Source organism: Diachasmimorpha longicaudata, chromosome 4 (assembly GCF_034640455.1).
Source record: "Diachasmimorpha longicaudata isolate KC_UGA_2023 chromosome 4, iyDiaLong2, whole genome shotgun sequence".
NCBI lineage: Eukaryota > Metazoa > Arthropoda > Insecta > Hymenoptera > Braconidae > Diachasmimorpha > Diachasmimorpha longicaudata.
The window spans coordinates 10,694,729-10,720,890 of NC_087228.1; the positions used below are offsets into that span (position 1 = coordinate 10,694,729).

The window sequence follows — 26,162 nt, forward strand, 5'->3', positions numbered from 1 at the left end:
TGTGGGTTTGGTGAAAGCCATCTCATATACTATAATATAATACATATACAGAAGAAAGCAGAAATCCGGAGCAACAGTTCTGGAGAACTGAATTTGGGACACAGGAGAATAATTACGTGCGTTCCAGTGAAGAGGCCAAATTTTTTATCCCAATTTTCGCTATCGTAGGTATCATCAAAACGGAAAATTTATTTCGATCCTAATGAGCCGCCGAAAAAATCGGCAACTGGTAAATAGTAGCTATAACAGTAATAATGATGATAATAACAACAAATACTGTTGCGTCAGTGGTGGCATCATCCTAGAGTTGCCGGAAGGCAGATGTACAATCAGAAATAGGCCAACCAACATTTGTGCAGCTGAGATTACGTTGTCGGCTTTTAACGGCGATTCTGATATGTTTGACGCTAAACACGTGTACGTGAGTATCAGCCCACGCCGTATAATCTATGTGTAGGCGAATGGTTTCATCCACGCGTCGATGCCCATACATACAGTGTGCTTGAAACCCCATAGCACCCATACCTTTCAAAGGATGGAAGACGTTTGAATAATTTTACAATTGATAAATAACGAAATAGTGGAGCCTCAGTTTCCTGCAGCATATACCATACTCATATGCTTTATTTCTCGATAATAGTTCTGGGTGCAAGTGTTTGAGCATTTGTTGCTGTCACATGGATAGAGAAACGCGTATGTGGTCTCGTTATCGCCTTTGTGCGTTTTTTCCAAAGGAAATTACGAATACGTTGTTAGAATCATTTTCATATGTCAGTGAATAAGACAGGAATTGTGCAATTTTTACTCGCTAGTCTTTTATTAATACGTTACTTTTCTTTTATCTCTCGTCATCATTTTGCAACGTTTGTCGTTGGTGTTGCACGAAATGAATTTTGCAATTGTGTGGTGGAGTTTCTATGACAGTCGCGTATCGGAATCTCCAGATGAAATTGTCTTAGTCATTGTAAGACGGGAGTTTGTGCCGTGAGTAGAGTTTGCGAAAAAAAACATATATTCGCGTACAGTAATCTAGCTCACGCGATTCTTATCGATAAGTCAACTGATAAGGGGACTTTCTCAATTTCAATGGCACACGCCTACCTCCACGGTATCAGAGACCGGTGGGATTTTCGATGACAGGGCTTTGGCAATTTTATTGTACAGACATGTGATAAGTGAAGTGAAGATGTGGCTGTATGAATTTATGTTATTTGTGTTTTTTTGTGCTGGGATTTTTGAGGCACGGTTACTCGGTTATCCAGAAGATCCACTTTTACTTTGCGCCGTTCAGACGTCATGCAAGAGCTGCCTGGAGAGCAGCTCGTCCTGCGCCTGGTGCAGTGAATGGGTAAATTGGAAAAAATATATATCAGCGATTCTGACAGGAAATTGAGAAGAGATGGACAGTAAGATGACACGAGAAAAGCTCCACATATTTTTCGAGGCGGTTTTGAGAATATCCTTGGTAGTATTTTTTAGAAATTCTTCTCTTTTAGAACTTCTCGAATTCCACCGTCGGCCGGTTGCGGTGCAGCAGTGCCGACCGTTTGGAGGCATTTGGTTGTCCTAGAAATTCTATAAAACTCGCATCCGCTGGACTTGTGAGCGTCGTAACTGACAAGAAGTTTCAGGATGTTGACAAATCATATGCACCACCGGTTCAATTACGACCGCAAGGGATAAAGGTCAAACTCCGACCCCACAGCACTGAAACGGTGCACATACAGTATCGGGCGGCAAGGTACAGAAAATTTTCGGCGCACAATATTTTTTTTTTTTATCGTCATCGTTCTTAGCTATTGGGCAATAATCACTCGGTAATTACCAGCAATTATCCTCTGGATCTATATCTTTTGATGGACCTCACGTGGTCGATGAAGGACGATAAGGACACAATAGTGAGTCTAGGACAGGAAATGGCACATACTTTGGGGACATTTACAGAAAATGTTCGATTGGGCTTTGGAAGTTATGCCGACAAACCACTTATGCCTTACGTCTTTCCGGGTCATGAGGACAATCCCTGCAGGAGTGAGGGTAGTGTCTGTGCACCGTTATACTCATTCAAACATCACCTGACTCTCAGTGATGATATCCGACGATTCATTCAACAGGTGGATAAATTTATTCTGCCATGATATGTGAGGACAAGATACATCCAAACTTTCTGAATGTGTACACTCCTAAATATCTCCCGATTCATTAGTAGTTGACAAGTACATGACTGAATTTTTCGTAAACAATTTTAAGTAGTTCTACTTTTTATTTTTTAATCGAAATTATTATTTGTTCACCTTTTACCCAAATGTAAGGATTATCTCTGTCATTATTTCATGGTGATCAGAATTCATTAATTGTGACTATTTTACCATGGCTTACCGTGGCCTCTTCTCATGACAACGATCAATTTAATAAAGGATGATGACAGGTAAACGCTAGTCATGTCACGGGGAATGTTGATAACTTGGAGGGCGGAATGGATGGAGTGGTGCAGGCTATTGTCTGCATGAAGCAAGTTGGATGGGCGAGACACGCGAGGAAATTGATGCTCATTGCCACTGATGGATTTATGCATTTTGCCGGCGAGGGAAAAGTTTGTAAACTATTTCAATACCCGACTAAATTTATCAGATTCAAATCAACAAATAAATATTCCATTAATTATTTTTGGCGTGAGGTTTTTGTTCAAATTCCGGAAAGCCAGATATTTGTAGCAAAATTGTCAATCTTCATACCGTACTTTTTAGCTGGGTGGGGTAGTACAGAGACATGACTTCTCTTGCCACTTGGATGAAGCAGGTGAATACTCAATGTCGAAATTCTTCGATTATCCCTCACTCGCCGAGATTTCAAGGCTCTTGAACCGCAAGAAAATCAATCTGATCTTCGCGGTGACTGAGGACCGAAGATCGGAGTACGAGCAAATTGCGGGACTTTTGAAGGAAAAAGCGAGAGTTGCGACACTCACATCTAACAGTTCTAATATTCTGGAGATTATTCGGCAATCTTATCACGATATACTAACGAAAATTGTTCTCCGAGATAACTCGAGCGCCCCGGTCGATCTCCGGTACTATTCGAACTGTGGTAAAGTTGGAAGGAAAAAAAAAATTACCTCGGAGTGTGATGATATACAGTTGGGAAAAATCTATAATTTCACCATTGAATTATCACTTAAAGATTGCCCGAAAGATTCGAAACTCTGGGTACGTATTATAGAAAAATTAAGTATCGAAGAAGTGCGAAATTAAGACATTTCGTCTGTCCTGTGCAGACTCAAAGGATAGTGATCGACGACGCCCTGGCATCAGAAGCCTCCAAGACCATCATTGATGTTCAACTCCAGTGCGGATGTGACTGTGAAAACCCAAATAGCCCCCACTGCAATCACGGAATTGATGAGTGTGGGATTTGTAAGTGCGATCACGCCTGGTCCGGTATGTTTAATTATCATCTCAGTACAGTAGTTTTTATGCCACAAGTGGTTTGATTGCATCACCACATTTAGCATCATCATCGGTGCGTTTATTTCTGCAGGAGAAACATGTGACTGCGACGAGAGTGCATGGACTGAGAACAGATTGCTGTGTATTGCACCTCAGGAGTCGCGGACCTGCAGCAATAGAGGAGAGTGCACTTGTGGAAGTTGCACCTGCGATCCTGGGTACAATGGAAAGTACTGCGAGTGTACGGCTTGCGAAAAAGTAAGGTTTTTACAAGAATAAGAAATAAATTAAAGAGCGAAAAATTTTTATTCACATTAGAGTATTTTTAATGAAATTAATTTAATTTAATTTTAAATGTAATCAATGAGTTTTCACGATCGAGGCGAATTTTCTTGCCCCTCGATTACGGAAATAATTTTCCGATCTGCGAATACTATCCAACATCATTATCATAGGATGAACGATAATTAATTAATGCTGTTGACAGCAAATTCGAAAGATCTGATACTTTGTCATAATTCATTCAGATTAATGGAATCGAGTGCAAAGGGAGAGGCACTTGCAACTGTGGTGTCTGCAATTGCCTTGAAGGATGGGCGGGTGACTCATGCCAGTGTCCAACTGGCAATGAACTTTGTATTGCACCCGGAAGTACCGACATATGCGGTAATCACGGTTATTGTGACTGTGGGCAGTGCCGGTATTTCACCATTATTTAATAAGAATGTTTATTTCCCGCATTTCTCCTCATTAAAAAATTTTCTACTATCGTAGATGTAACGTGACATCACCAGGGGATGGTTTACTCTATCGGGGAGTATATTGTGAGTCTTCTGCGAGTGCCGGGGGTAGTGGATTATGCGTACTTTATGAAGCTTGTGTCAATGCTACAATTGAAACACCGGAAATCGCGGATAAAGTCTGCCATCGAGATGGAAATAATTCCTATGGGACTGAGATAATCGATACTGTGGATATTGGTAATTTCTCAAATTCACAATCATTTTTCCTTAATTATAATTAATTATCATTTTTGTTGCAGATAGTGATCATTACTGCATTATAAGAACTGTCAGAGATAATGTCATTTGTACCATACCATACGTTTATTACTTCACCCGCGAGAACCAAGTTCTACTGAAAATTGCTCCAAAGGTAAGTACCAGATTTGAGATAATTTCTTAGGAGATATTGCTATCGTGGGAAGTGGACAACTATGAATACTATTACATTGAAAAATAATTATTTAATCAAGAATGCTTTCTCAGGATTGTCGAACACGTCTATCGGCAGCAGTTATACCCAGTACGATATTTGCTCTGATCGTTGGACTGGGCATTTTAGCTCTTCTCATATGGAGGTAACAATAGATAATTACATTCAATTGATGAGGACGACAAAAATTCCAGCGATCGCATAGTTATATTCAGGGATATTTATTCTTCTCTCTTAGATGCGTGACAGCCATTAAAGACCGGAAGGAGTATGCGAGGTTTGAGGAAGAACAGAAGAGAACTGTATATGCCCTATCAGAAAATCCACTGTATCGACCTGCAAGGTCATTCTTCACAGTACCTGAAAATTTCAAAGAAGATTAAGTGATGTGCAATAGGTTTTCTAAAACCAACGTTGAGACGTTGAATTTTCTGGATTTTTTGTACTACAAACTATTAAACACAAACTATTAAAGTTCTGCCAGATCTTATTTGATAGTTAATTTAACAATTCATTTAGCATTTGATAGAGGTGAGTTTTTCATAAGTTCTCTTGTTAGAATAATCAACTGCAATAGAGAAAAACGACACGCGACGGGGCTTCCCTCATATGATGACCAATCGAAAATTAATAATGGCAAAGACATTATCTTTAAATGTAAGGTCTTCGCACCTTGAAGATAATAAATTATTGCAAGGGGCTTTGTTGATAAGCCGTTGATTCTTAATCAGTGGAATCGATCACACGATGATATTGAATAAGGAAACCAACAGATGGGAAAAGGGGGTGTTGGAGGGCTGCATTTGCCGCATATAAATACCTATCGGGACCGGCGACATATCATAATTAACGCGTGAAGCTCAGTACAAGACTTTCCGCTTTCGAAGTCAACAAGCTTTCGAGTTTATTAAAGCTGCACATCATGAGAGGTATGAGAGAGTTTTTTAATTGTTGAGAAGTCATAGCACAAGTATTTCTAACGGAATTGTGCATTGCAACGTGCATAACAGACGAATAAAAGGGTTCTGGTTCGTCTGTTTATCACTGGGTTATCGTTAACACTTTTTCATGGTGTTAAATTTATTTAAGACAGTTTAATGTGATTTTTAGAAATTATCCTACTGCTCTGTGTGTTCTTCGTCGTCCCCGCGGCCTTCGGTAAGTGCTCAACTTCCTTCAAGGGTGAGGGATGGCCCGACGTTAACTGTGACGTTGACCCTCCGACTCCTGGCGATGTAATTCTCTTGCCTGATCCTTACAACTGTGCAAGTTTCTACATCTGCGTAGGGCTTAAACCGGTCAAGAAATTCTGTCCGAATGGTCTCTACTGGAACCCCGATTTGCGCGTTTGTGATTGGCCACAGAATGTCGATTGTTGCGATTATGTAAAGGCCTGATAAGAAATGTACTTTTTTCCAGTTATAATAAATTAGATGACGATTTTGCGTTAATTCAATTCAAATAAACACGATTATCCCGCGCGTTGATGTGTCACTTACCGCCCTCTTTCCTATATCCAATAAACTCCAATGTTCGCGGGCATGGAATTACTCGTCCGATAATTCATATTTGTTTCGAACTAGAAAATTTACAAGAACTAGAAATTACGTGGATATCATTGTAGAGAATTAATGTAACCCGGAGAACTCACCTCTTCGTCATCAATCATATCAAAACGTATGATTATCCCACGTGACCTTCCGAACGACCTCTAATAGCAAACATCGTCCCTTCGGCGGTGTGGAGAATTCTCGGGTAAACGGAGTGTCCCCGTTCTCAAAAATTCAAACAAAATATCATTAACCTGCTCCTACTCAGGACTAAAAATCGAGGAGCTAAAAATTGCAGCTGAGAAAGGGCAATAAGCTGTTGAGTATCATCAAATCAATTACAAATTAATTCACATTGAGAAATGCTGCTGAGGGCGACCAGTCAGCTGCGCAATGATTTGGCTCGGGTGACACTACGTAACGCTGTAAGGACCAACGTCGTTCGATGTTTGACGACTCGTCGACTTCACAGAAAGCTATTACCCAGGTATTAAAACTTATGCTATCAATAGTTCCAATTTTTTGTGATAAATTTCAAGAGTTTGTACGGAAGTAATTGAGGTTAGGTTAATTTTCGTTATTTGGGAAGCCTGAAGACAGCTTGGAGTTGATGGTAGTAATTGCTCTAGGACTGATGAAGATTAATTGATTTGTAGAAATCAGGGATGCAACGCTCTGAGACCTATAGGCCCCTGGAGGCAGCAATTTCGATTTTATGCCGATTATCCAGATCACGTCAAAGTTACGCTTCCTGCGTTGTCACCCACCATGGAGACAGGAACAATCATCAGTTGGCAGAAGAAAGAAGGTAATAATTTCTATCTATTCAGGAATTCCCCTCACGGGAGTGGAGATAGTAAATACAGAAAAAAATGTGAGGACCAGATTTTTTTTTGCAACACTTTCTCTATGGATTCATGTAATTAATAGGTGACAAATTGAATGAGGGTGATCTTCTCGCTGAAATCGAAACGGACAAGGCAACGATGGGTTTCGAGACCCCGGAGGAAGGTTACCTAGCTAAGATTATTGTGCCTGCTGGAACCAAGAATATCAGCATTGGCTCCCTCGTCTGTATTATTGTGGAACAGCAGTCCGACGTAGCGGCATTTAAGGATTTCAAGGATGATGGAACCGCTGTTCCTCCTCCATCGCCTGCTGCCCCCGCTGCGTCAGCTCCAGCGACCCCAGCACCATCACCCTCCCCAGCAGCACCGAGAGCAGCTCCTGCCCCTGCTGCTGCGCCCTCGATGCCTGTCAGTGCAGGGGATAGAATTTTCGCGAGTCCTCTGGCGAAGAGGTTAGCTGCTGAGCAAGGATTAAGTCTTCAGGTAAATTGAACAGACTTTAATTTATTAGTTGAATGAATTTAGTTTTATATATTTTACGTAAATTTTATTGTACATTTTTTTCAACTCAATCAATTATTGGTGATCAAAGGGACTGAAGGGCTCTGGGCTTTTTGGATCGATAACCTCAAAAGACTTGGCGGGTGCCTCGGCGGCACCCGCTGGCTCCCCTGGGATGGCATTTGCTGGAGGAGTCGATATTCCGGTATCGAACATCCGTGGTGTCATTGCCAAACGATTATCCGAAAGCAAACAAACGATTCCCCATTATTACCTGTCGATTGATATTAGAATGGACTCTGCCCTGGCGATGAGAGAGCAATTTAATAAACTTTTGGAGAAGGAAAAAGTTAAGTTGAGTGTTAATGATCTCATCATCAAGGCGATTGCTATGGCATGTAAAAAGGTTCCGGAAGGGAACAGTGCCTGGATGGGAGACGTCATTCGACAGTGAGTTTCTCCTCATTATTCTTATAAATTATTCTTTTATTTTTTTTTCCATATCGAATTCATTGGCATTTCCACTGTCCGTTATTTGAACAAATAATTTATTTTAGAATTGAGGCTCAGGAGGAGCCCGAGAGGGCATTATAAATGAGTTTTGGTTTTTCCAGATATGACAACGTGGATGTCAGCGTAGCTGTGAGTACAGACGCCGGTTTAATTACGCCAATAGTCTTCGGAGCCGACTGGAAAGGTCTAGTGGAAATCAGCAAAGATGTTAAAGCTCTCGCGGCCAAAGCTCGCGAGGGTAAACTACAACCCCAAGAGTTCCAGGGTGGTACCATTACGATTTCTAATCTTGGCATGTTCGGAGTGAAGAATTTCTCCGCTATTGTCAACCCACCGCAGTCCATCATCCTGGCCGTAGGAACTACAGAGGCTAGGCTAATTCCTGCCAGTAACGAGCGAGGGTAATTATTCAATATTTGAAAAAATTCCGCAATGTTTAAATCCATTCACTTGCTGACGGCTATTATTTCGAGTCAGACATTCATTAAGTTTTATTGGGTTTTCTAGGTTTACCACTGCTCAATATATGACCGTCACAGCCAGCTGCGATCACAGAACTGTGGACGGTGCAGTGGGGGCACAATGGTTATCAGCATTGAAGAGCTTACTCGAAAATCCATCGACAATGCTGCTTTAAAAATATGAAAATTCGAAACAATCGAAAATCGCTGCCGATTTTATTGAAACTTAGTTCAATCAAATTGGAGAGTAGGAGGTACTTTCCACGAGTACAAGGTGATACGTGTCTGTGTATCTGGGAAATTTATTTATTCTTAATTTTGTTATGAATAACAATTGAAAAGTTTGATGGACGTATCATTGAGTATTCAAATAGTTGACAATTTATTGGGAAAAAGAATTTATCACTCGACGTTAGGATCACACGAAAAGTATACATTTTTAAACGGAATCATTTGATAATGAATGAACGTATGATACGAGGATATTCCTGGTGGCATTACGTTTCATCGCGAATTTAATTTATAATAGATTGCTTCATTACCGAAATTCGGTTCGGTGGATCATCGAGTGATTTGTTTTCATTCTCTCTCGGTTGTAATTCTGACCCTACTGTAAATAATTAGAAAATTATTATTTTTGTGGACAGGGAAACAATAATTGTTACGTTATTGCTGTAGCAAATTCAATTGTAATTACCTGAGATGAATGAAGTCGTCTGATGAAAATACAGTGTATAATAAATTATAATTACAAAATGCTTACACAACTGTGGATTGATTAGAGTGATTAGACTCCTTCGGGTAAGGGATGAAACTTAATTTGAGCAAGGGATATGCTTTGCCAAAACAGTGGACAAGTCCCTTTGTTTATGGATTCACAATACCTTTCTATAGAATACTTTACCAGTGACCTTCCCCGATACACAGCGCTGCGCACGACGTCCCCAGGTACTTGTCTTCGCCATCTCTTGTCATAAAAAATAATTAAATAAGAAAAATACTTCGCAACCTGTTCAGACGTCCCTCTACAATCGATGCAACCATTGCTCAATAGTTGTGAATACCGAGCTAAGGGCATTGATCAAAGTTGACAAGTAAAATACCCCAAAATGTTGATATCCCGAGGGGTCGGAGTAATAAAAAATGTCACAGCACTCGTTTCACGAACGAAAGCACCGATGAAGACTCAAGTACGCCACTCAGGTGGACCGTAAGTCGCATTATGTAACGCTTTCATTCAGTGACAGGTTAGGTCTTGTGTTTACTACTGTGCAATTTTTGTTAACAACTTTGCAGTGCCATGTATCGTGACATCTGGGAGCCAAACAAATATGATAAATACATGGCTGAGTTTGTCGGTGGAGTCATGTGGTGGTGGATCCTTTGGCATATGTGGCACGATTTTGGACACATTGTGGTGAGTACTAATACCGACTGGAAATGTTCTTAATATACCTTGGTCTCAGTAAATTTATTGTTCAAGTTCTGGATGAGCATTAGTTCCTTAACGGTTTCAATTTTCATACAATATTTTTCAATAATAATTCTCGTCTCTGATTCCCCGAAAATTTCTGTAAAAATTCCTACAGGGAATTCTAGTTTTTATTGTTGTGTTAAAGCTATAAAATGATTATTCGCCTATGAGAAACATTTTAATTTGCAATTCTAATGAAGTGAATGGGGAAAATTGGCGCCTGTCTTCTCAATTCCCAGAAAATTGCTTTGCACAAGATATTTATCATTTTCCTTTAATTGTAGGGTGAATTCGACTACCCAGAGCCGGAAAAGTGGACCGATGAAGAGCTGGGAATCCCCCCGGATGATGCTGATGTCTAAATAATTGTGATTACGAACGTGTTGTAGATAAGAAAGTGAAAATGCCTCTCCTAGATAAAGTGTAATTATTACAAAATATTATTAATTAAACTGTCCCTCCTTCAACTCTTCTTTACAAGAAAAAAACTTATTCAAGTTACATCATCTCGATTATTCCTCATCATGATAATTAGCTAATTGCAACAATCTCCCATTCCCAGCTAATTACACTGGGCAGTTTCCACTGATCGATCTGAGCCTCTACCACTCGACGACTCCCTCATTCGAAATTCATCATTGCGACTTCAGAAAACCTCGAAAACTTACTATCATCTCCATTTTCCCATATCACTGGCCATTTCTGCAACAAGTAGGTCACAGCGTTACTCTGTTGGCACACCCAATCACTTACCTCAGCTGCCAATCATCCGATTCCCTCCAGATTATCAGGAAAAAAAAGTACAAAAACCATTCGATCTCCCAAGTGATGAATTCATCTGAAGGAAAAAACTCTCCTGGCGCCACTGAATTAAATATAAGGTCAATTGGGAAAATGATTTTACTAATAATTGTGGGGGAGAAATAGAATTGGAAAAATAGTGTTAGTTGCAGGGTCAATTATCAGTGGCGAAAAAAAAAATATAAAAATTGGTTTATCATTGTGAATTGTTACTATTCCATGCGAAGATAGATAACAAGCTGGCGCCCGTGCGAGGTCACAGTGGTGGGGGAACTGGTACAGTCTGGTTTTGACGTTACAATCCTCCTTCCACTAGGACTTCCTCAAACCCCCCACGCGAATATCATTTGTCTCTTCCATCTTCGTCAACGGGTTCAGAAGCTATCGAACCACATGAGAGAGAATATTCAGACGTTCACGTGAGGGGCTTTGGGGGAGGAGATGGTGAACATTGTGCGGTTGACGGGTGGACGGGAGGGAGAATATCCTCGGCGGCTATAGTTATCACCGTGTGCGCAGGCAGCGCCGTAGCGCACGCTGATACTAACGCGCCGGACTTGTACTACCGCAACTACTTGAGGCAGTACTGCAGCTACACCGATAGCTGAAACAAATCGTCCGGACAAACGCACAACCCTCCGGTCCAGTGTATCAACCTTAACCACGAGTGTTCCTCTCTCTTCTTCGGTTGTAAAAAAAAAAGCAATCAAACAAGAAAATTCAAATGAAAAATACAGAGAGAAAGAGGAGAAATTTACATCACTATTTTTGGCTGTTTCCACGGACAGAGAGACTTTAATACAAAAGTTAGCAGTCATGTGTCTCTGGTTAACTAGAGAGAGAGAGAAAAAAATCCGTGAACTGATAAGAAGAAAATATAAAATGTAAAGGAGAAATAAAAATGCTCCCAGCGTGGCACGTTACCATATGAACCGTAACGTTTGACTACAGTGCGTTGGCAGAAAGTGTGAGGACTGCTGTTTGTGTTTTTTTACGTATGTGGTTTCTTCTTTTGCTTTTTTCTTTTCTCTCAATTGCTTTTTACGTGTACCTTGTCTTGGGAGCCACCGCGCTCCGCAGTTGTGGCATTTGTTTATGTATTTTTTTATCGGGCGAAGTGGTAGGATGATGGATTAAGGCGAAAGCGCGATAGAGGGGAAATATATTTTTTTAACAACAGGAGAGGTGTCACTATGAGAGATACCCGGCTCAGTCTTGGAGCAGGTGTTGGATTTCAATTCTAAACGGAATTTCATTTTGCACGGAATGCTTCGTTTCATTCAGTATTTTTCACCCGGGGTCTAAGATCGTCACTACATTGTCGCCGTGAATTTGTCAAGCGAGGTCACTCGACTCGTGCCATATGAACGAACCAGTCGGTGGGGACATGAGAAGGAGGAAGGAGACTCTAGTCTCTTTCTCATTCTCCCGTGAATGTTTTTCCTCGTTTTATTTTTCCTCCTTTCCATTATTACGTCTATGAATTCTCGAACGTCATTCTTGTGTCATTGTTTAATGGAGAAAATAGTTGTTTGTCAGTTGAGACGGCCGCCGAGCACTCAATCACTTCCGCGATCCCTTTTTTCATTTTATTTTAACATAAATCCTGAATGACCCACCGACTCTGCCTTCACCCGTTACAACTTCTACTCTTTACCCTCTACTCCGTGCAGTTGAAAAAATGAGCCTTTAAAACGCTCAGCCGACGTGATAAATCGTTACGTGATACCTCGGGTAGACTCAACCGGTGTTTTCAATTATTTTCTTCGAGTTTGATGGGTGCCTCTTTTTTTTATTCCATTTATTTCGATTTTTAATTTCAGTTGCTGGGAATCGAGACCATTGCGAGTGAAATGATTTACCGGGAAGACTCGGTGATACGGTTGAGAGGCCGGCAATTTTTGAACTATTTCTAATTGGTTTCTACCTTTTCAATTGTGACGTGAACAGTTTGTAGAGATAAAGACGGAATACGGAAGGGAGATCGTACACCCGTCCCTCGAGCGACGATCGGATGCGATCGAAGGGGCGCTGGAATTATTGCGGGAAGCAACCGCAGGTGAAGTGCCTCGAGTTTCTGCCGCGACGAGTAAGTTTAGTTTTTATTTTATTTACTGATTTATTCATGTGCTTTAACCGTTTTTCCTGAGGACTTGCAATTCGCAAATCCATGCAATTTCATGGAATTTATTGAATTTTTTTTTTTTTTTTTACTCATTTTCCGCACTCGATTGTACAACAATGGGGGAATTCCACCTGCTTGTGAACATCTAACGGTACAATAGTGCATCCCAGAAGGAAGAAAGGAAAGCGAGAAGGAAATTATGGGAATGAGGACCATAAAAAAAACATGGGTGGGTGCGCTGTGGATTTTGTTGGCTTTTTTCAGTCGTCTCATTATTTGACTTCCCCTTTATTAACGACGTTTCATCGATCAGACACTTTTTTCATGTCATTCATGGATGGATTCCCTTGACGTATGTCGGGTAATGACATTGTCAATAGGTCTAAAATAAAAGGGAAGTTAAAGGTGAAACGGTTCAGGAAGAATAAAATGATAGAGACAATTTACTCCTCATCGCTTCGATCAGATCTCAAAAATTCGAGTCGGTTAGTCGATAATGACTTTATGACGACTCTTATTTACCAGTTTTCATACGGTTTATAATATTGAAGACGACGATTCTAGTCAATGTGAAGCTATGAAAGGAATTTGGGTATTGGTAATCTTCTTACTTTCTTTCGCAACTTTGCGAAAATATTTTGGTTCTCGAGGCTCACCTTTGAAATGACTGCAGGTAATGATATTATATATAATAACGATATAGAGTGCAATATAGGAAGGTACATAGGAGTATGTCGTCATCGTTCGAAAGCGATAACAAAGAGCAATACAATGCGTATTTTCACTTTCTCCGGAGGTTACTCATGCCCTTTTCGTTTATTCCCCTTGTGAATATGAATTTATTCAGGTTGCCGTATTTATTTACCTCATTATGAAATATTGATATTAAATGCGATGGCGAGAAATCCTCCATCGCCGGGAAGTTTATTTGCCTTGCCCAGCGGATTATCTCTTAAACTGACGTTTCTCGATTTATCAGAGAAGAAAGTGAGGCGGGGGCGGGGTATTATCAGGAAGATGCATATCTTGCACTTGGCAATGGATGCCAGTGGTTTAAGTTTCACTGGGCATTGATGTTGATGTATTTCACAATATGTTTTGAGGCGTTTTTCAGGCGTGTGAGAACGTATCCCCGAGGGGAAGAGTACAGGATAGACGCGAACAATGAAGTAAAGGAAAAATGAAAGCAAAGCAGATTTGTTTCTCTCTTGTTCGTGTAGTAGAGTTCCCCAGGCGAAACCGGAGGCTGAACAAATGTTGGAAACATTTGTTTGGGAAGAAGATCATGTTTATTGAAAAATCATTGTCTCTACACCGTTCGACAGTGATTTATTTGTATCCAGACAATTGGGTTTTAGTGTTTACGATTTTATGGTTGAATTTTATCTGATGACTGACCTCGTACGTGGTGAAAATATTTTATCACTTTGCATTGGCATTTATTCTGCTTTTCATTACTATTTCTGAAGCATATATTTCGTTGTTTTTATGGGTTTCCACGGATTTACATCAATATTCAATGAATTATTAATTATTAAATTAATTATTCCTATCGCCAGTTCCTTTAACGAATCCGAGACCGCATAACGTATATATATATATATCCCTTGGTGTTGGATTGAAATTCCAAACGTTACGCGAAACCCAGGATTCCCAATCTGGGGCCGTCGCAAAGGTAGTGTAAGCCAGGTGGGCTAAAACAAAATATGAATTCCACGTCTGAATTGACTGAGTCACAGTTTTATCGAACGGAATTCCCGGGATCGTTCACTCTACCTCTTCCATAATTATTGTCATTTTTTCATTTCATTTAGCATTTCTTTTTTGTTGAACATCAGACCTTGCATTCTTAAATACAAAAAATTATTGCGTTCTATTTTGTTATCGCCGTCTAACGCCACACAATTTCTTTTACGATTGACGAGGAAAAACACGGAGTTCCACAGGCTCTGACTATGATCTCGAAATTTTTATCGCGCTCCATTTCGTCGAATTGGCGGAGAAAAAAATTCAACAACTGTCGAGGAGCACAATATTTCTTATAATAATAATCTAGTTACTGCGGGGAAAAATGAAAAACAGTGGTGCATACGCGAGACAGACAACGTGCGGTGCGTCGTAACGTATGCACACGAGGATGGTAAATAAGTACGAAAACGCTGCCTATCAGGCTTATATATGTGATGGAAATAAGTGTCGCGTGCCCGTACACGAGTTCAGATGACTTAGGGATATAATTAACTTGGAAAATTTACGTGGAGGGTTCTCGGATTTATTTAGAATACAGCATCCAGCTAAATGTCAAGAGAAACCACTTGAGAACATCAGAATTGTACACCTTATTTTCAGTTTCTTTCACGTCCCCTATATTTTAAATAAAAAGTAGAGATGTCCGACCAAAAAGGATTTTTTTCACTTTCCGGGAGGGTAAAACTATGAAGCGGGTGTATAGGAGGTGCACAACAGGCTGACGAATTGAGGTGTCTCTAAACCGGCAATCGTAATGCCAATAACATGTGAATTAAAAAATTAACAACAATAGATCGTCCGTAATAAACCCTCATCCTTTTGGGGCGATAGACTGTGGTTTTGACTGCGGAAAAAGCTTCAACTCATAGAACTGTCAACATCAATAGACACCGGAAGACTACAAATATAAAGATAAGGAGAGCGTAACTCAATATCAATAAACAGTTTACAGTAAAAAAAAAACCAGTTTTCAGAACCATGAAAGTTTGAACACCTGTTGACCATTATCTGTGCTAAATTTTATCGAGAAAAATAAAATTGTGAATAACGAATGTTTATGAAGCGGTGTTAGATCCCACGCGTGACACGACACCCAGTGCTGGTAGATCTTCATGCGGAATTCAACCTCCTCACCAGCGGCCTATTTTTAATCCCAACTATTATTGATTATAAAAATAAAAGCCATGGGGTGAAAATTGAAAGGCTCATCTTAATTATCAATTTAGCGAGTTAACTATCACTGCTACGTTTTATTTATCATACGGTGATTAATTGTAAGTCAATATATCTGATTAATAATAATTCATGGATGAGGCAATGAAAAATTGTGTAATTATAATTACAGGTTCGCGGAACGCAGTCAAGCTGGCTGCCTCTGCCGGTAACCCCGTCGTTGCTGCTGCGCCTGCCGCTGCAACTGCGCATCCTCCCGTGCTCTGGAGCTCGCGCAGAAAACCCGGTAAGTTGCTCTTCCATTACGAATCACATGGTAACCTGACTGGCTGCAGAAATGAATTGTAATTTATTTTATATAAATTGATGTCCAGCGATTGATTCGATGATTTTTCATTTAGTCCAATCTTGAGTTAACGGTTTCCAAACAGTTTGAGTCATTGCTAGGCCCTAATCATTATTCAAATTCAATCTAATAAGGATAGACTAACTCTTCAAAGCCAAATTAAATGCGGCTCATTTCCCTGGGGCTATATGTAGTTTTAATTGATTGTCCTGCATTATGTGGGAGCCCAGATATCTCGAACTGCATTTGAATGCTTCTCAGAGAGCGTTTTACATTTGCGTGGTACGTCTGTTTTTGCGTCGAATGGGATAATTACCCGTTTTCTTGTTGCTTGAGATGAGAGCGAGCTGTATATCCAATTGGCCCTTGTCTCCCAGGGTTAATTTATCCGCTCTCTCGTTTGTTAATTCGATGAAGCCTTTCGTGAGTTCGAATCGTCCCGTAGCCTTTGTTACTGACCTCCACTCTCTCTTCTATGATTCCATAACTTCCCATTCATTTAATTATACTCATTTAATGCGAAAGAGAGGCTTCAAATCTCTCGAGTAGTTTGTGTTTTTAATTATCCACAGTATTTTCGACAATTCGAGATACTCAGATTGTGGACATTTCATTTTAAATTTAATTTCTTTTCCTTTTCATCTTTGGAATTAAATTAATTCAGTTATATTTTTCCTTTACAGAAGAATGTGTTACTCAGCAATGAAAAATTATATTTTTATCGCTCTCCAAAGTTTTCAAGTGGATCCAATTCCATCAATCCATCAGCGCATAATCGAAAGAAAAATTGTTAAAATATTTATGAACCGTGCAAAGGTGGTAATGAGTTTGCGAAGTTTGTCGTGAGGTTTCACAAGAGAATTCAAGGTGGGTTAAGCTCTTTCAACTCCGAAAAAAGCCCGCGAGGTTCGTGTTGAATATAAAAACAGAGGTAAAATGTAAAAGTAGGATTAAACTCCACTGCCAACAACCTAGCATATATGAACATATATGTGCAAAACGTATATAGCACTTGAGTGTTTTTTTCCGCCTCTCGCTCGTCTCTTTTCCTTTTTTATCCAAAGCTTTTTGCTTGCACTCAAGCCACCAACTGGTGTATTTCAGTTGTGATAGTTTGGCAACGCTCGAGAGCCTCTGCTGACGTAGGTTTTTATTACCTGTCTTACCCACATGATTTTCTCTCTCACTTCCTCTATCTCTACGATATTATTTTCAAAGTGCGGGCTTACCGCCGGCTTATTTCGATTTTTTGGGGTACAAAACTTCTATTTCAATCATGAAACTAAACATAATAATTCTGACTAAACAAATACGTGAAACGAAATTGGAAATCTGCAGGCCTTTATCTCAACAGTATTTTACTGTGATTTTCCTCAGTTTACTGTATGCTATAATTGAATGATTCTTTCTTTATGTTAAATGACATCTTTTTCTCGAGTTACGTCCGGTGATTATTGTTTCCCGTGCAGTCGACTATCCCGCCAAGACGTAGGCGCATCTTTTTATTCGTCATATTAAACGTCGGATATGTGAGCGATGTATGTGGCTAATCATTCGAGTCTGTGTCGTTTACATCTCTATACATTGGGCCACGTGCGCTGCACATACGTCACTTAAATACGAGTTTCGTTTTTCACTGGGTCAGTGTCATGACGTTCATGATATACTAGGTGAGGATTTTTTTGCTGATCTTTTTTCGGAGAATGTAATGAGACGGAGTGAAAAGCTTTGGGTATGAAAACTTGGGATACAAAAATGATGACTGGATTCAATCAATAGATCTTGTACCGCATGTTTTGAAATTTGTGTAATTATGAAAGTCCTTTATGACTGGCAATTAGTAGAAAGAGTAAAATCAAAAAAAAAAATTAAATCCTCATTGTTAAAGGTAAATTCCTAATTTTCGATTTCTTGGCGATTCTCACCTTGTCCTTAACTGTCTCCTATAGATCAGGTTTCCCCTGTGTTCCATTGTCAAAGCGATTGTATTTCATTCTAGTAGATAATTCATGTAATGCTCCTAATAAAACTACACACGTGGTAGAAACCGCAGTGTGACAGCCCAGCCAGAGGCACAGGAACAGATCGGATGAACTAATAGTAAAGTATAATAATAACGAAAAAATATATCGTGATAGAAGATGTTGAGGGGTCGGGTGGATCTATCTGACATTTTCCAGCGTTAACAGGAGTTGACGTTTTACGCGAACATTGGGTTATCTGACGCCATGTGTAAACTAAAACCAGCGGGGCAAAGCCGGACGCGTGAATGAAACACTCGTCCGGTTGCCTCGGGTTTTTCTCTCTTATCTCGATTCAGTTATACGATCGTTTTTGCTGGACTTTTTGTCCGTCTTGTTTCATTATCTCTGTATTTAATGAAGGGCGGATGTCTGTGGGCAACGTGAATGTACGTACGTCCACGTAATAACCACAGTCAATGTCAAGTAGAAAAAGTCATTATCACTCGGGAAGAAATTTGGTGGGCAGCAAATTCGATGAATTATGAGTTTCTTTTAGTTTCTCAGTTCTCTGAACGAGAAAAACTTTGTCACATGATAAGACTTTTTTCAATTCTGCGATTACGTTGCAGAAACGAATGTCTCAATTTAACAGAACTATTGCAAACATGTTTTTGCCAATAAAAAAAAAGTCTGAGTGAAATGAAAATTTGTCTGACGTAATTGGGTTCAACTAGGAGTTCCCATGGGTATGTGGAAATCTCCAGGAAGAATATCCGGACCAGGTGACTTGTGGATTATTTGGGATGAAAAATATTCGTACGAGTTTCCAAAGTTTATTCCAACCCAGGAAGGAAAATAAACACGAGTGAATTTGTTGCAGGGCTGTACTTACAGCATCGGAGTATCGCAGAGCCGAGGATGACGGCAGAAACTGCAGCGCCGTGTGTTCAGGGAGTCCAGAGTATTCAAACTGATGTGATGGTGGGACAGACTAGTCCATTGAGTCAGTCACATCAGCAGCAGATCACAAAGAATCAAAATGCCAGTAATTGTAGCAATTCACCCTCGAATAGATCAGGATCGTCGTCCGGGGTCTCTGGGTCTCCAGGAAATTGTACAGTGTACGATGCTGAGTATGCGAGAATGGAGGCCTGGCTAGATGAACATCCGGAGTTTGTGAATGACTATTTTTTGAGGTAAACTATAATTCTGCCACAGATGTGTCTGTAAATGTTCCACTTTAAGAAATTCAGGGTAATGATTTCTCTTCCAATACTTGAATATCGTCACACAGTCGCTGTTCGTCGACTATTGTATTTTATTTCTTACAATGAAAAACTTCCAATTTCTATTCAAATTTGGTAATCTCTCATAAATTCGGGGAATCGTCGACGAAATTCCATCCGGCTCATCGTCATTTCGCCGGAAAATTAATAAATATTCAAATGTTTGACAGTTTGAAGAGGCACTCAATGATCTGAAGTAATACTTCCAAAGGAAATAATATGAAATATTCATGAGTAAAAACGATTGTAAAACAATGAATAAGTAATAAGTAATTTGAAAATAAACGAGAATCCAAACGAATGAAATAAAAGCTTGAGTGAGAAATGCTCGTCAGCTGTTAGCGATGACGCAAGTCGTCGATGTTGGCTTGATATCGACTTCCTGACTCAGCCCTGTCATCAGTCTCGCTCGCCCGCACTGCCTCGTTTCTACCAATTGGCAATTGCTCATGCAAAAATCTTAAGAATGAATGCCCCTTATTTTACCCCCACTGACTTTTACAATTACGGTTTTTCTGCAGAAAAGTAACAAGACAAACGGTGGATGAGTGGCTAGTTACACATGCAACGCCGACATCATCGGCAAATTCCATCCTGGACATGTCGAATCAAAGTAACACTGGCTCCATGAATTCACCGGGTGGAAGGGCGAGTGGGGGGAGTGGAAATGGGGGTGGATCGGGTGCAACAACGCCAGTGAGGAAAATTTCAGCTCATGAATTTGAGCGAGGTGGATTACTTAAGCCAATTGTTAATACTATTGATGGCACACCAACATTCTTGAGCATTTCCCCAGAGGATCCTGGCCAGACTGGGGGCGGTCAACAGGTTGGGGCAGGCGGGGCCAATAGACCGCAGAGAAGGTCAAGACACGAGCTCAGGCAATTGGACGAGAAGGATCTCATCTTTGAATTGGTAAAAGCAAAGACAATACTGCACCGAATAAAATATTTTCTGTCTCACGAAAATCGTTACATGAATTTTTATTCTGCCTGAAGAATGTTCTTGTTCTTACAAAAAAAGGGAAAAAAAGTCGATTTCTAATTTCCCTCTCCTCCTCATCAAACTTTATGATTTTCTATGAAATTTATTTTTTTCTGAAGCCACATAAATTTTCTTGATGATGTTTTAAAGGTCAAAGACATATGTAACGAGTTAGACGTCCGCTCCCTCTGTCACAAAATCCTCCAGAACGTGAGCACCCTCCTCCATGCCGACCGTGGCTCATTATTCCTCGTCCAGGGTGAGCGTGTCTCCACTGCGAGTACCAACTCTCCATCCCCACCTTCCAATAAATGTGATACCACTAAAAAGTTTATAATGCCAGGTGAAAACCAAAATAGTGATACGACAGCGAGTTGTACAAGAACAAGGTGCCTCGTTTCTAAGCTATTCGATGTTTGCTCGAGGTCTACACTGGTGGAGATGGAGAAAAAGGATGAAATTAAAATACCATGGGGAACGGGGATTGTGGGATATGTGGCTGAGAGTGGGGAACCAGTGAATATACCTGATGCATATAAGGTAATAAAATCTCTCGATGACTGTCATGAAACTTTTTTTTTCTTCTCCATCTACATACCTGTTCAGTGGTCACACGTTATAATGTAATAAATCCCAAACTTAGTTGTGTGTTGAGAAACATATTTTAGATTTTTTTTCCCAGACCCTTGCTATAAAAAATAAGAACCCAATGACGCCCTTTACTTTTATTTCACACTTCTCTTCAAAGCTAAAAAGTCAAGAGATATTGAAAAAATAAATTCTTATGACTGTCCCACTTTCGTTTATAAATTAATTGAGCGTTTGACGGAAAGAATTGGTTCTTTGGCTCATTGAAATAATTATTTTGTAGGACGAAAGATTTAATCGTGAGATAGATGCACTAACTGGGTATAGAACACGAGCTCTTCTCTGCATGCCTATTAAGGACTGCAGTGGTGACGTGATTGGTGTTGCCCAAGTTATCAATAAACTCGGTGGTGAGGCACAATTTACAACCCAAGATGAAAAAATATTTGCAAGTTACCTTCAATTCTGTGGTATTGGACTTAGAAACGCTCAGCTATATGAGAAAAGCCAGCTGGAGGTCAAGAGAAACCAGGTAAAGATTGATTAACTTGACGACAGCAGGATCAATTAATTTTTGTCGGTATGATGTGTTTCTCATCTCATGTTTGTTAATCAAGGTCCTCCTGGACTTGGCCAGAATGATCTTTGAGGAGCAAAGTACGATTGAACACATGGTGTACAGAATTTTGACGCATACGCAGTCGCTTATTCAATGTCAACGGGTTCAGGTGAGTGATGAGAAATTTATTAGATGAACAGCATATTTAATGATGTTATAGAGGGACATCGGGACTCATTACCAGGTGATATTTCGATTGGGTTCATGCATTTATACATTTTTTTGCAGGTACTTCTTGTCCACAAAGCGTCCAAGGGAAGTTTCTCCCGGGTTTTTGACTTCGAAGCTAATGATCTCACTGTGGAAGATACTGATTCACGAACTAGGTAATCAGTCATTCTAACTGCCTTCCTCTACTTGTTGACTTATTTTATTTTAATTTCATCCATTTCCTCATGGATATTTCTGCATACGTGAGGTCATGGTTATTCGAGAATGTCCCTGTGATGAATATATTAAATGATATGAAGACCTACTGAATGGAGACATCAATTAGCGCTATCTATTAAGCTTAATTGAAACTCTATCTATGCTGTAATGGTTTGTTATTGTCGCACATAAAACGGGAGTCGCATGCGCTGCGTATGTAAATAGTTTTACGCATCCGACCTTCTAAAAGAAGCATTTTTCCCCCATTATGTGAGGGCCATAAATAATTATTCTATTTTATAATAAATTTTTATTAATTCATTCAATGCAATTATTCAAATTGCCTAGTTATTTCTGTTCTAAATACACCGAATAACTGAAAATTTATTCATTTTCGTCGCAGCCCATTCGAGAGCAGATTTCCCATGAATGTAGGCATCACAGGATATGTCGCAACAACAGGCGAGGTAAGATTTATCGGCTACAAATTTTGATTCATTGTTTTTAATTTTTCTCAATACGAATTCCACGTATTAACAATGAAAATCATTTCAATATCATTGCTCTGTTGTTCAGCGGAATATAGAGAAGTGTGTGATGATTCCAGACAGTATCAATTCCAAATGCATACGAGGATCCACGATTCGACCAGTCGGTGGATGAGGGCACTGGGTTTCGGCATCGAACTATTTTATGCATGCCGATTAAAAATTCATCGGGACAGATAATTGGGGTCATCCAATTGGTTAATAAATTTGATGATCTGCTATTTACGAAGAATGACGAAAACTTTGTCGAGGCGTTCGCTATTTTTTGTGGAATGGGAATTCATAATACCCACATGTAAGATATTCCATTGGCCTTTGTGAATGAATGGTGGATAATAACTTGTTTCATAATGAAAGCGAATTACATTTTATATTCATTTTCAAGGTATGAAAGAGCAATTATAGCAATGGCCAAGCAGAGTGTCACTCTGGATGTATTGAGTTACCATGCGTCAGCTTCTCTTGAAGATGCACAAAAATTACGGGTAAGTACAGCGTAGGACTTGTTAAATTATCATATTAAATTACTATTGCTGTCATTGGATAATAATAATTGCAATTAAATAAACACCAATGATATCTTCATGACAAGAAGATAATAGTAACATTATTGTTTTCCTGCGTATCAGCAGGCCTTTAGGGTGCCCTCATCGGCTTTTCTCGATCTTCACGATTTCAACTTCGATGACATACAAATGAAGGATAATGAGACCCTTAGCGCCTGTTTAAGGATGTTCCTCGACCTAGATTTCGTCGAAAGATTTCACATCGACTACGAAGTACTCTGCCGATGGCTTCTGAGTGTGAAGAAAAATTATCGTAACGTTATTTATCACAATTGGAGACATGCTTTTAATGTTGCACAGATGATGTTCGCCATTTTAACGGTGAGTCACTGATAATGTAAAGAGGAACATAAATGAAGAGAATGAATGTCAATAAACACTTATCTCATTAAAGGCTACACAATGGTGGAAGATTTTTGGGGAGATCGAGTGCTTAGCTCTCATGATCGCCTGCCTTTGTCACGACCTCGACCACAGGGGGACGAACAATTCTTTCCAAATAAAGTAAGCAATTAATCATTGATTAGATTTTTTTATTGAAATGTTTCTGGTATGTCGTAGCATCTGAAGAAATATTTCGGAAATAATCGAAATTCGATTTCCTTCTATTTCCAGAGCTTCTTCCCCCCTGGCCCAACTCTATTCTACCTCAACAATGGAGCACCATCATTTTGATCAATGCCTCATGATCCTCAGCAGCGAAGGGAATCAAATCCTCGCGAATCTGTCTCCGGAGGAGTACTCCCGAGTTGTTAAAGTCCTCGAAGAGGCTATTCTAGCAACAGACTTGGCTGTTTACTTCAGCAAACGTGGTGCATTTCTCAGTATTGCACGTTCACGTACATATAACTGGGGGTATGGTGAGCATCGGGAATTGCTGCGTGGTATGCTGATGACAGTTTGTGATTTAGCAGCCATTACAAAACCGTGGGAAATTGAGAAGCGGGTGGCGGATCTAGTCAGCAGTGAATTTTTCGAGCAGGGAGACATTGAGAGACGCACTCTCAATATAACACCTATAGTACGTATAATAATTCCTCGTTTGCTCTTTCTCTCTCTCACCCGCCCTCTTGGGGGCAATAATTTGATAATTATTTTATCGAATTAATTATTATTTATTTCTCTTCTTTTCAGGACATCATGAATAGAGAAAAGGAGGACCAATTGCCTATGATGCAAGTCGGTTTCATAGATTCCATATGTCTTCCCATTTACGAGGTACATAATCCCAGTAATAAAATGATCTCATTATCTTCGCAGTGCCGAAGCGCGAACGTCAAAAGTTTTAATAGGCAATTTTCTTTCATTATATTTTTATATCTTTATTGTCTATCTCTTTTTACACTCAGGCTTTTGCATTATTGTCGGACAAGCTGGAGCCACTAGTCGCAGGTGTGATAGTGAATAAACAGAAATGGCTGGAGATTGCTGAGGGCAAGCCTACAACTGAAAATTGTACGAATCACGACAGGACGCTTCCGTCAAATCGGGAGACTGAGAATGAGGAGATCAGTCCGGATACCACCATTGCCGAGTGATGCAATCATTCATTGTATTCGTTTTTTTTTTCATACCAATGAGGAAAAAACACATTGAAATGGTTTTAATATCAGTTAAAATTTCACTTAAACCGGATGGGCAGAAAATCATCTTCAAATGAACATAGAAGCGCTGTCATTTTTTTTATTTGATGAAAAGGGAATGTTAATGAAGAACAACCGTGAATAATAGAGAAACGCTACTGCAGTACCTGATCGCATTTGAAACAGTTTGGTGACGCTCAGAATGCACATCGGAAGCAGAACAAGAAAATAGATAACATGGCTGAACCACAAAGCCCCGTAGCATGTGCCACGATGATAACGCACATCCGTTCTCCTCTCACACATTACCATCGGACATTTGTAAAAAGGTGAAAACAAAACATATTTATTGACATTATTGAGAACATAACGAAGCCAACAGTAACTAACTACGCGCCCATACGTGCCAAAGACGAGTTTACCCAGTGGTGTTTTATTTCCTACTTTTTATTCCTCAATGGTTTTTCGATACGTTTCATCGTTTTTTTTATACCAAAGTATCAACTTTCTTCCTCAGTCCAGTGAAATCGGAGCCACTTTGCTTTTAATTGTTTCATTTATTTTGCGAGAAAACCATCTAGTGACACTTACGATTACTCTGTACTTTCGATTAAACGATTGAGTTTAATTTTTGAAGAAAAAGTTGAGTAATTCAATGGAAATTAAGAAATACCATGTAGTGAACAGTTATGAGAGAATTATTGAATGAATTTATCAAACAAGTCGTTTATGGGTGGGGGCTTTAATGTGTCAATTAACGCAACTGTCACAAGCACATGAAACCCAAACGACAATGACCACGTTTATCGAATAAAGACTGATTGGCGATGAGGCACGCGGTGTGACAGCCCAACCGTGTTAATATCGATTTGGTTTCCAACCGCTGAACCATATCTCTTTCCTCATCCTCTTACCATCTTCACACGTATATGTAGTTATATCTCGCAAATATTCCGTCAATCAAATTTGATGAGGCGAATCTCTGGGACCCAATTTTTTAGACTAAATTGATTTTTGTCGGATAACATTGATAGTCTCAAATACAAAAATCGACTGTGACTATTCTTCCAATTCCAAAGCGAAAGGAGTGTTTTGAGAGTGCGAAAAAGTAATCTAAATATCATGTATCCCTCGTAATGGCGATCGAAGGAGTATTAAACGGAGCTTCGAGCTGACAATTCTACCTTTAGAATTTAAGTCATGGAATGAGCATGTTATGAAATGGAAGCTAAGTTATTTATACTGATTTAGTCTTAATTTTTAAAATTATTCACTGGCGTTAAGCACAAGAGAAATATGTATATTGTATATGAAACGACGATATCTAATATATTTGAAAGACCAGCAAGTAACAATTCCTGCGTTCATGCCATTCTTTATTCTCTTTTCACAGACAGAATTCCTTTCACCATTTTTTTATTGAGGATTCCCTGGTCTTGTTCAGGAATCTATA

At 39.7% G+C, this 26,162-nt stretch overlaps 5 protein-coding genes across 11 annotated transcripts; all 5 read left to right on the forward strand.

Annotated features, from left to right (window-relative positions):
* Positions 1-100: 100 nt before the first annotated feature.
* On the forward strand, positions 101-5,151 carry LOC135161858 (integrin beta-nu-like). Its single transcript, XM_064119825.1, has 12 exons — positions 101-1,348; positions 1,497-1,741; positions 1,829-2,114; positions 2,429-2,593; positions 2,748-3,206; positions 3,275-3,437; positions 3,538-3,704; positions 3,974-4,146; positions 4,221-4,426; positions 4,489-4,601; positions 4,715-4,806; positions 4,900-5,151. The coding sequence occupies exons 1-12, from the start codon at positions 1,187-1,189 to the stop codon at positions 5,042-5,044; spliced, it is 2,376 nt and encodes a 791-aa protein (XP_063975895.1). The 5' UTR covers positions 101-1,186; the 3' UTR covers positions 5,045-5,151.
* Positions 5,152-5,286: 135 nt separating this feature from the next.
* On the forward strand, positions 5,287-6,142 carry LOC135161890 (peritrophin-1-like). The gene is made up of 2 exons (XM_064119866.1): positions 5,287-5,590; positions 5,772-6,142. Exons 1-2 carry the CDS (start codon positions 5,584-5,586, stop codon positions 6,056-6,058), a joined length of 294 nt encoding a protein of 97 aa, XP_063975936.1. The 5' UTR covers positions 5,287-5,583; the 3' UTR covers positions 6,059-6,142.
* Positions 6,143-6,285: 143 nt separating this feature from the next.
* Positions 6,286-9,301, forward strand: Muc (midline uncoordinated). The gene is made up of 6 exons (XM_064119846.1): positions 6,286-6,698; positions 6,868-7,019; positions 7,142-7,542; positions 7,652-8,010; positions 8,175-8,474; positions 8,581-9,301. Exons 1-6 carry the CDS (start codon positions 6,574-6,576, stop codon positions 8,708-8,710), a joined length of 1,467 nt encoding a protein of 488 aa, XP_063975916.1. The 5' UTR covers positions 6,286-6,573; the 3' UTR covers positions 8,711-9,301.
* Positions 9,302-9,552: 251 nt separating this feature from the next.
* LOC135161889 (NADH dehydrogenase [ubiquinone] 1 beta subcomplex subunit 2, mitochondrial-like) lies at positions 9,553-10,475 on the forward strand. The gene is made up of 3 exons (XM_064119865.1): positions 9,553-9,744; positions 9,831-9,951; positions 10,293-10,475. The coding sequence occupies exons 1-3, from the start codon at positions 9,644-9,646 to the stop codon at positions 10,368-10,370; spliced, it is 300 nt and encodes a 99-aa protein (XP_063975935.1). The 5' UTR covers positions 9,553-9,643; the 3' UTR covers positions 10,371-10,475.
* Positions 10,476-10,615: 140 nt separating this feature from the next.
* Positions 10,616-26,064, forward strand: Pde11 (Phosphodiesterase 11). 7 transcript variants are annotated; one of them, XM_064119811.1, is made up of 19 exons: positions 10,616-11,804; positions 12,633-12,898; positions 13,095-13,163; positions 16,029-16,142; positions 19,047-19,362; positions 19,974-20,367; positions 20,587-20,695; positions 20,780-20,976; positions 21,308-21,556; positions 21,642-21,752; positions 21,872-21,969; positions 22,416-22,479; positions 22,620-22,855; positions 22,946-23,045; positions 23,190-23,447; positions 23,521-23,630; positions 23,742-24,147; positions 24,261-24,344; positions 24,476-26,064. In XM_064119811.1, coding segments are annotated over exons 2-19 (3,105 nt in total). In that variant the 5' UTR covers positions 10,616-11,804; positions 12,633-12,897; the 3' UTR covers positions 24,665-26,064. The 7 variants fall into 7 exon arrangements, with proteins under 7 accessions (XP_063975881.1, XP_063975875.1, XP_063975879.1 ...); XM_064119805.1 differs by having other exon boundaries at positions 20,587-20,976; XM_064119809.1 differs by having other exon boundaries at positions 20,587-20,976; positions 23,193-23,447.
* The last annotated feature ends 98 nt before the right edge of the window (positions 26,065-26,162 follow it).